This window comes from Centruroides sculpturatus, unplaced genomic scaffold (genome assembly GCF_000671375.1).
Source record: "Centruroides sculpturatus isolate CEXI.00-Female unplaced genomic scaffold, Cexi_2.0 scaffold1030, whole genome shotgun sequence".
In the NCBI taxonomy this organism is placed as follows: Eukaryota; Metazoa; Arthropoda; class Arachnida; order Scorpiones; family Buthidae; genus Centruroides; species Centruroides sculpturatus.
Genome location: NW_019385245.1, coordinates 197,939 through 208,415, shown reverse-complemented (window position 1 = coordinate 208,415; position 10,477 = coordinate 197,939). Strand labels below are relative to the sequence as shown.

Below are 10,477 nucleotides of genomic sequence, written 5' to 3'. Positions count from 1 at the left end.
ACGCAATTAATTATTCGACTAATTCTCTCCACAAATCGAATTGTCCTTTTCTTGTAAATTTCCTTGTCGAATTTTCCACTGTTCATTTTCTTATTATTTTCCACATATGTTATTGATATTTCTTTTTGTTCTTTTCGCTCATTTTTTAAAATAAAACATTGAGGATTTCCATTTTGTTTCTGCCTACTATATTCCTATTTGCGTTTTTCATGAAGTATAGAAGGCGCTTCATTTTTACAAAATGGCTACCTTAACTGGAACGCCTGTAACTAGTAATGTAAAATTAATCATATATTACAGTCCGATATAATGATATATACGCTGCTCGTAGCTATTTATCGAGAAATTTTATAGAAGGAGAGCAATTATGGCTAGCGGGACGCGTCATTACGCGGTATGAAAACAAATAAGCCAGCTCGTTCTACGCATATTTGCACCCTTTGTGTTAAAAAACATCTTTAGCATCTGTCCTATCGGGGTCGAATTTACAAGTAAAAAGCTATGTAAGTTGCCGCTTAGGGTCTCGACTTTCGAGGGGCCTCAAACATTTGTACAAAAAAGAAAATTGAAGTTAAATTTTGTAATAAACATTTTTTTACAAACCAACAAAATATACTTTACTTTTTATTTTGTGTAGTATTTGTTTTTCTAAGAATTAACATAGATTTTTTTTAAAAAATCGATAAAACCGTATTAAATCGGATACATAGTCTGATTTAATTTTTTTCTTTTTACGATCGACTCATAAAATTGCGAAGGGTCGGTAAGGGGCCTCGCATAGTTCGGCTTAGGGCTTGGAAGTGCTTAAATCCCACCCTGTGTCCCATACAAAATTGCTGGCATTTTAAACTTTAAGAAAATATCTTTTAAAATTGACAGCGTAAATTGTTCGCGTAGAGCTGGACAGTCGGGAAATTGCCAATTATTAACACTCTAATCCACTCTTTCGCAATTCGGAGAAGCTCGTCGGATGGCGGAAATTCTCTCGCCATTTACGTTTATTTTGATTATTTTATTAATTATATTTGTTACTAAATTATTATTATTAATATTAAAATTATTTTACTAACGTGTTTTCCCGAAAATAAGACTGTCTTATGTTAATTTTTGCTCTGAAAAATGCGCTAGGTCTTATTTTCAGGGAATGTCTTATTTTTTCCAGGAAGAAGAATTCACATTTATTATTGAACAAAAAAATTCCCAAGTCGAACTTAGACGAGAGTGACGTATATCCGGTGTGTCGAACTGTCGCCTTTTTATAGCGTTAACATCGGACTCGCTGACCAATTTGTGCTTACTGAACCGTAGCACTATGCAAATGTCGTGTGGTTTATTAACCTTCTTGGCCCCCAAAATGTTTGATAAAAAAAATATGGCCCGCGGACTATGATAAGTTGGACAGCGCTGATTTATAGGGTATCATACAAGCCATTTATATTTATGAAATTTCTTTTCACCTTAATTATTACATTATTTAATTATTTACTTGTTTTCTTCCTCTTATACACATAATTTTTAAATGGAAAATAAATGTTTTACTATCTTTCATTGCTTCTTCTTCAATCTCTGTAATTAATAAATTGTTCAACTTATGCCCATTGAAGAAATTAAATTGAAGAATGATTAAATTTTATGTAAATAAAGGAGAAAACAAGCAAGTAAAGGTTTTACATTAAACACGAATGCTGTTAAATCATTTATAACCTCTTGAATTCGGAAGATAAAAGACTTTGTTGTTCAATCAATGAGGTGCATCATTATATGAGGATCCTACAGCAAAAAATTGGACTTAATTGTAGTTTAAAATATCTGCACAGTCTTATGCTTAAGATAAAATTAAGTAATATAGTTCTCTTACCTTATTATTGAGGAAATCTAGAAAAATGTCTTGTAGGTCGATTATAATATCTTGGAGAGGGATTACATCTTGAATAAGGATTATTACATCTTGAATTTGGATTATTATATCTTGAGAAAGGATCATTATATCTTGAAAATGGATTATTATATCTTGAATATGGATTATTATATCTTGAAAATGGATTATTATATCTTGAATATGGATTATTATATCTTGAATATGGATTATTATATCTTGAAGGCATATAAAATTTTGGACGATTAGAGGGACGTGACATAATTCTTGCTAAGAATGGATTACGTCCTGAAACGTTTGTTTATAGAGAATATATTAGTATATATGTTCAAGTTACCACTACCTACTAAGTGCATAAACTGTAACTTACCTATCATCATCGGTCTAGGTCTCTTAATGTATCCAAATGTATTTCTTACAGGTTGAAATGAAATATGACGTTTCTTCACATTTATTTCCGAGTCGCTTTGTTCTTTCATATCATCGTCACCATATTTTTCATCAACAACACTACCATCATCAGCCCAACAGAGAGTACAACAGAGAACTATTATTAAAGTTATCAAGAACTTCATATTGTTTCTGTTAGGACAATGGTCTGTCGCCATTCCTTTTATACCTTTCTTATTTGTTAAAATACGTAAATAAATCATTCTATATTAAAAATTTAATACGTTTAGCAATCACTATTGGGTAATCATTTGTATAGTCACACATTAAAATAATACAAGACTTGGAATAAATTAATTTTTATTAGTCAAATTGTTAAAATGAAGGTTTGTTCGTGACTAAAGATGTAATTTTAATTTTCTGCATAATTTAAATTAATTTTCTCCTTGTATATAATTTACTTAAGCTATTATTTTTCATTGTTTTCTTGAAAATAGCTACCGAATATATTAAGTTTCGAGTCATTTGACGAATTGTTGCTTTTATAATATTATTAAATTTTAGCTTTTAAAGATAAAAATAGAAGAAAAATAAAGAAATTAAAATATGCAAATGATACGATATTTGATAACTTACTTTATTTTTTAATATTTACAAGTATTTGCTGCTGCTTGTTTTCATTATTACTTTTTTATGCAGCAGTTAATAAGCTCAGTAGTAACCGAGTGGAAAAAAACCACTTAGCATGGGGCTGTTGTGATAAGTTCTTTTAAGACAGGTTTCAAAGAGTAAAAATCTCTTTAATTAACTTTCCTATATTTTAAATATATTGTTCTCTTCATTATTGTGTTAATGTTTCTTAATAAAGGGTAAGACGTTGTACACCTGTAAGCAAATTAACTATAATACAGAAGAAGTGCAAGAAACATTCATCAGAATGCTTATAAGAACAATAATTAAATACTAAATAAAAATGACAACTTAAATGCCATACAAAGAAATCTCTGGTATGCCGGGAGAACAAGAGATTCGATGTTTTAAACGTTTATTATATTCTATAATTAATACATAAGTCAATTTTATAAGTAACGAAATAATATATAGAATAAAAACATAAATAACCCAATTACAAATCTCGCTATAGAAAGTCAATTTAGGGAAAAGAGTGAAACTGGAAGCACTTTTGCTCCTAGATGCCCGGGAATTTCTTGATTGTCCGGATTCCATCCCGGATTTACTAGTATAATTATAAAAATGTACATCTTGTTCGGAAAAAGTACGAAATATTTTGGTCGAATACGTTTATTTACAATAGAAAATTGAGTTTTGAATTGTTGAAGTGTGTCAGATTTAGTCTTTATCCCATAACAATTATCTGCATGAAGATAAATAGCAAGGTTGCGTGTGGAAGTATAATGTATAAAAGAAACCACCGAGTTATTTCTTATTATGAGATTTGCACAAATGTGTATATTGCAGAACATAGTTCATATCAATATATATATATAAAGGTTTTAAAATTACATTTTCACAGCTGGAATGACACAAGTATCGAATGAAGAATATTCATGCATTGTCTATACGAAACATTCTTAAATATTGAAATTTTTATCAATAATATTGCTAAAATAATTTATTGGAGAGGTTATGTTCTATTTAAAGTTGAATAATATTAGAAATAACTCGGTCGATTTCATCTGTGTATTACATGAAAGAGGGTTTCAGCTTTTTCGACTTAGTTTGAATAAACAAATGAGGGTACTGACATCATTTGGGTATCAAATTAAAGTTCTTACCCTGTTGATCACGCCTCTGAAGAAAGATTTGTGAAAGGTTCAATGGTTTGGGAGTGGCCGAATGGCAAAGGTACAATGTTAAGTCTATGGGACATACATGTTGGGGTCTTAACCTACTGTTAACTTTAGCCCGAGCAATGTTTTTTGTTATGCAGTTTCGTTATTGTAAATAGTGAAGTCAATAAATACACATTTTAGTAACTAAAATCATTGTTTCTATTACCCTTTTTCAACTCATCAATCTTCAATCCCCCTGAAAAGTCCGAAAAACACTAAACACACGCGGTTAGTATAAAACTATTCGCATCACATTTAATATTAGTATTAACGGCAGAAACCATAATGTGATAATTCGTCCAGCTCTACAATAGGGCTACTGGATGGTGATAGATGGACTCAATATAAACGGTACAGACCACCCCAAAAAATTCCGGGAGTTTATCATCATCTGGATCCTGCAGAACAGTAAGCCTTGACAATTCAGTCGTTTACATACAATAAACACGCATCAATTCGTAATAGACACAGAAAATAGATAGAAAAAAAATTTACGATCGTTTGCACATACAGTAATAATTTTGGCTCTTTCATATTGTGGAGTTGCTTGAAGTTTATAGAAAACTGTATTGTGTTATTCAAGAACAAGGTTTTATAAAGAATTAAAGGTGGGTCTACACGATCAAATTTCTTGCATCACAATTGAATTCGAGGCAATTTAAAAGCTATATCTTGTCTAAATGATTATACAGTACTTTTAAGAATCAATAAATCATTATTTGACAAACCTGTCTACATTGTACAATAGACACTTGCAAATGTCAACTTTGGCTTCTCTCCAAATTTTATAACATAAATATGGCGTAACAACTTATGAAAAACACCATCACTTGGATTGATACATTGCTAATATCGATATTCTATATTTTGGTTGATCGATTAAACGCGGAGTTAGTACTCATGGGTATTTGTATCGCACTTATTCAGATACAGGCCTAGAAGAAACTTAATATATCGTACAAAATTTCCATCATTTAATTCCAATTGATCTCCATTTAAAAGCGACAAATTTTATCAATATTATGCTTAATTTTCAATTTTCATTTTTTCGTACTTGTGCCCTAATAGGTTTGTTTCGATAAGTTATGTCAATACGCGATTTGTCGGGCGGGACTACAAGAAACTGGCTTCTCCTTAGGTGTTAAACACGGGAATAAAATCGAGACAGCGCCACGCGGCTAGCCCTTTGGTGAGGTAAGAACCCGCGACCGATGTTCAGTTGTTTTATCCATTCGGCCTCTTCTCTTCAAATTATAGATTTTGATTCTATTTAGTAAGGAAATGTTTACGTTTGGGTCAGTATTGAAGACACGAAAATGTATATGACGCGGTGTGTTTAAATGTATTGTATGATACGATAAATAATAAATTATCCTACCAGTGGCTGAGTGAATAAAAACACAGCCAGACACCATTGGGTTTTCTCTTGACCAACCCACGACCAATCACGTGGGTCCAGTTTTCCATAAAAAGTTGTCAGAAAGCAACCCTCTCGTCAGATCGCCCATGTGTCGCGTTGGCGTGTTCAAAGGAACAATATAATACATCAATTTAAACAAGAAAAATATGTATTTTCTTAGAATACGATATTTTTATTATTCCGAAAACGATAATTGTGATATACAAACTATAATTGTTTACAGTCCATTAATTAAAAAGTCCTTCAAGCAGTCGCGACATTAAATTCATACTGTCATAAACGGAAAGTAAAATTTCCACTAAGATGTCTCTATTTTGCTTGACTTCGTTCGTGTCCTCNAGACACCGTTATTTTCTAGGAATAATCACATTCACGAATTCCCAAATAGGCTAGTCAATCAACCAACCACTCTATTTCCATTTAAACTAGATTTGGAAATTATAATATTTACTTTTTCAGTAGACATTCTTATTTCATAAAAGCTAAACAAAGCACAAACCCAATGCATTTTCGGAAGATTTTCCTCGTCTGAATTTATTTTATTTATTCTTCTAATTTAATTTCTATTCAATATGTAACCGATTCAGACACCGTTATTTTCTAGGAATAATCACATTCACGAATTCCCAAATAGGCTAGTCAATCAACCACTCACTCTATTTCCATTTAAACTAGATTTGGAAATTATAATATTTACTTTTTCAGTAGACATTCTTATTTCATAAAAGCTAAACAAAGCACAAACACANTTGGTGAGGTAAGAACCCGCGACCGATGTTCAGTTGTTTTATCCATTCGGCCTCTTCTCTTCAAATTATAGATTTTGATTCTATTTAGTAAGGAAATGTTTACGTTTGGGTCAGTATTGAAGACACGAAAATGTATATGACGCGGTGTGTTTAAATGTATTGTATGATACGATAAATAATAAATTATCCTACCAGTGGCTGAGTGAATAAAAACACAGCCAGACACCATTGGGTTTTCTCTTGACCAACCCACGACCAATCACGTGGGTCCAGTTTTCCATAAAAAGTTGTCAGAAAGCAACCCTCTCGTCAGATCGCCCATGTGTCGCGTTGGCGTGTTCAAAGGAACAATATAATACATCAATTTAAACAAGAAAAATATGTATTTTATTAGAATAAGACATTTTTATTATACCGAAAACGACAATTGTGATATACAAACTATAATTGTTTACAGTCCATTAATTAAAAAGTCCTTCAAGCAGTCGCGACATTAAATTCATACTGTCATAAACGGAAAGTAAAATTTCCACTAAGATGTCTCTATTTTGCTTGACTTCGTTCGTGTCCTCATTCGTCAAACTCATTGTGTAAGGAAAAGGCATCGACTCTTCAACTATTTTAATTTAAAAAAGTTCAAAACGACAATAAATTATATAATGTTATATAACTTATTCAGAATAAATTATTTAATGCTTAATTGCTATCTCTTATTTACATTTTAATTAGACTTAAATACAAGAAGTTATATAATAAAGACATTTGTATTACTTAAATATAAATGAATAAATTAAAAGCACAGGTATTCAATAATTACCTTCTGTATTCATGGAATCATTTTTGAAGAAATAGTCTCTTATGTTTCGCCATTCTTTGAAAATAGATCATAAAATAACAACAATTATATATTTTTGGATAAATTAAATAAATATAATTAATGTTATAAAAATTATTCGGCGTAGACAAAGATGCATCCTTCATTTTGCAACGATTATTTTAGGGAAAATTAGTGTCTTCTTAAGCAACTAACACAGGAAATTCTAATACAGAAGACGCATTAATACGTCTAATTGGTTAAGAAAAATGTACAAAATGCTTTAATGTTCTTGCATTAAAGAGAAAAATCAACAGCCGGAAGAAAGCAACTCGAGGATCCACTAAAAAAAAAAAAACAGAGGACCAATAGTATTTAAATATGATACACTGATCCTCGAGTGATTTGTTTCAAGTTGTTAATCGTTAGCTATAAAGAGAAGTGTCAACAGAGTAAAGGAAACACTCGGAAATTCAGTGGGCACAGCGAGGATCAACAGTATTTAGATTTTGATATATTGATCCTGACATTAAACAAAATATACTATTGACTAAACGCTAGTGTCATTAACTGCAATTTCCTAAGCATATTTTAATTTAAAATCATCATTTAATGGTAATTTTAAATATTAGGATGATATTTTAATACATGAATTTGAAGAAAAGTCTATGTTTTATAGCAGGAAATATGTACTTACTTTTCTTAGCTTCCTTTCGAATTTTATCAAGTTTCGATTCATATGAGTAATCGTGTGGTAAATTAGTGGTAGTTGCCCCATCGTGTTTATTGTTCAACTTCTCTAATTTTCCATTATATACGAGTTTGCCATAATTACTCCCTACTATTAAGTATAACACTGTTAAAACACAACTCATGTGCAACAAGGATCCGAGTAGCGTCATGTCAAACGAATTCCTCAGCGAGCAAACTTATGAAAACTCTTCAATGAATACAGAAAATTTCATAATTTTCAATATTTTTATAGGTTGAAATTTATTTAATTTAACTTTGCATACGAATTATTACGTTAGTAAACTGTTTTTTTTCTTATTATTTTCAATAAAATACATTAAATTCTATTTTTAATTCTGTATCTCATCCAATATTATGTTAGAGAAAATCGTGATATTTACTATATTTTTATTATATGAACGTTTTGTCCTGTTAAATAAAAGTCATAATGGAGTTTTACATAAGTTTCTAATATTAAAATTCATAATTTATGGATATCAAATTCAAAATATGTTTATATATAAAATTTTCTATGTTCTTTTCCAAGTTAATTTTGTATTTATTTCAATGATGATGTTGTTATCATACTTTTATATTAAAAAGTATTACAGATTAAGAAGTTAATAAATAACTCTTTTCTTTGCTGACAAGAAAATATTCATTATTTTGGCCAGTGCCGTAACTAGGCAGGTGCAACAGGTACACCCGCACAGGGCCCACTTGAAAGAGGGGCCCAAAATGCATGTATTTGTTTTATTAGTTTCCCAAACCTAATTAATCAAGGGGCCTAAATGCAAATTCCTGCACAGGGCACAGGAATGGCTAGTTACGGCACTAATTTTGGCAATAGCATAATCCTTCATTATTACTTAACCCTGTTTATATGACCAGTTGAAACGTTTTTGTTAAATATCCTATAAAACTTTTTATTATTTAATAAAAAGTTTTGTGTTTTATCTTTAAGTCTTTACTCCGCGTGAGCCACAAGACGGCTTTTTCTTACATATTCATTGAAGATTCGGCCAGGTCTACAATGGAAGAGGAATGGAAAGAACGATGCCTGACGTACGAAGAACACACCGTGCATAAAAAATTCCTGGAGGTTTGCTAGGGGGATGAGTTCGGGTCTGCAAAGTGCATATCATTTAGTTCTTAGGTTTGCTAAAAAGATTCTTTAAAGGAAAGAAAAACTGACTGTAAATGGAATTGGGATGATAAGATAATACAACTCAATCTCAGCTCGTGGGCAAACTACCACGGGGTGTGCCACTTGAAAGGACTGTCGATGGGTAATTGGATGCTATTTACATAAAGGACACGTGAAGAAAACCGGAAAAATTCCACGTGAAAACCCACGGAAATCTACCAGAAATTTTATATAAATTCAAAGATAAAAATGTAAATGTGAAATGAAAAGCAGAACGTTTCTTTGTTCTAATTGTAATTTGTATAATCAATATTTTAATTTTTTATAAATTTTCTCAGTTTTAAAATAATTAAAAATACAATTTAACAAACTCATTCTAATGAAGAAATTTTAGAAAACTGCATTAAAATTAACTAATTACCTTATATAGTTAATTAAGATATAACTACAAAAAAATCTATTAATTAATGTGTGGAAGGTTTCTATTATTCTCCAGCATGAAGTTTCAAAAAGACAAAATTACCATGACAATAAACTCCACTTTCTCCAAATTACGTACATTTTTCGGATAAACAGAAAAAGAAAAATATATAAAGATGCACTTTTTTCTAATAATATTTATATAAAACGAACAATTGTTTTATTGTATAGGCTCAAAACTTTCATTAATGGTAAGTAATGTTTATGTGCTGTAATAGATATTGTTTTACATACAATAATTAAATCATTTAAAAAGTTAATTAATTTAACAACACTATTAAATAATTACCTTTGGTGAGGTTCGTGCCATCTGTGATGTTAATCTTTCCTAATCCGTATTTATAAACATCGTACCATGCTGTTCAATACATTTTATATTTTATAAAATGGGTATTTGAGGGTAGAAAAAAATTCTAAAAGTTCGTTAATAAACTTACTCGTGCGATTAGGTTTTTTCTTGAATGTTGAATAATTCTGACTGACGTAAATGTCTTCATCGGGATCATCGTAATACATTGCGGATGAATAGTATTCACGCTTAATGCGTAAACTTTCAGAGTAATAAATTGCTAAACATAACACAAAAAGATAGAAATGTGTACGCACGAAGAGCGCCATTGGAACCACGTTTTGCAACACTGGAACGAACAGACTAGCAGACGGACAGCGAACCGATACTCACAATCTGAACGGTTACCAGCTTTTATAACGGTTTGTACTGCCAATTTTAATGTTAACGAGCTAAACGTAATTAAAATATATATAAATTTAAATTATTTCTAATTAAAAAGCAAACAGTATTTAAAATGTGATAAAAATTCATTGATATTTTTATATAATATAAAAAGTTTTAATATTAAGAAATTGATATATTGTAATTCAATTAGAATTTAAAATTTAATTTTAATAAAATTAAAAGAAAATTTAATATTGTACACGAAAATAATTCACGTATTTTGTTTATTTGATATGTAAATGAAGCATTGACAAACTTAAAAAGTTCTTACAGGGGGGAA

The 10,477-nt window shown here is 30.4% G+C and overlaps 2 protein-coding genes across 5 annotated transcripts; both read right to left on the bottom strand.

The window, feature by feature from the left end:
• Positions 1–1,683: 1,683 nt before the first annotated feature.
• LOC111636677 lies at positions 1,684–2,499 on the bottom strand. Of its 2 annotated transcripts, XM_023381970.1 has the most exons (4): positions 2,247–2,499; positions 2,095–2,164; positions 1,859–2,010; positions 1,684–1,770 (listed from the first exon to the last, which is right to left on the bottom strand). In XM_023381970.1, the coding sequence occupies exons 1-3, from the start codon at positions 2,482–2,484 to the stop codon at positions 1,863–1,865; spliced, it is 456 nt and encodes a 151-aa protein (XP_023237738.1). In that variant the 5' UTR covers positions 2,485–2,499; the 3' UTR covers positions 1,684–1,770; positions 1,859–1,862. The 2 variants fall into 2 exon arrangements, with proteins under 2 accessions (XP_023237738.1, XP_023237737.1); XM_023381969.1 differs by having other exon boundaries at positions 1,859–2,164.
• Positions 2,500–5,756: 3,257 nt separating this feature from the next.
• Positions 5,757–9,993, bottom strand: LOC111636678. Of its 3 annotated transcripts, none has more exons than XM_023381972.1 (4): positions 7,800–8,066; positions 7,106–7,159; positions 6,858–6,904; positions 5,757–5,874 (listed from the first exon to the last, which is right to left on the bottom strand). In XM_023381972.1, the coding sequence occupies exons 1-4, from the start codon at positions 8,002–8,004 to the stop codon at positions 5,767–5,769; spliced, it is 414 nt and encodes a 137-aa protein (XP_023237740.1). In that variant the 5' UTR covers positions 8,005–8,066; the 3' UTR covers positions 5,757–5,766. The 3 variants fall into 3 exon arrangements, with proteins under 3 accessions (XP_023237740.1, XP_023237741.1, XP_023237739.1); XM_023381973.1 differs by lacking the exons at positions 5,757–5,874; positions 7,800–8,066 and adding exons at positions 9,751–9,819; positions 9,899–9,993 and having other exon boundaries at positions 6,720–6,904; XM_023381971.1 differs by lacking the exon at positions 5,757–5,874 and having other exon boundaries at positions 6,720–6,904; positions 7,800–8,065.
• Positions 9,994–10,477: the final 484 nt, after the last annotated feature.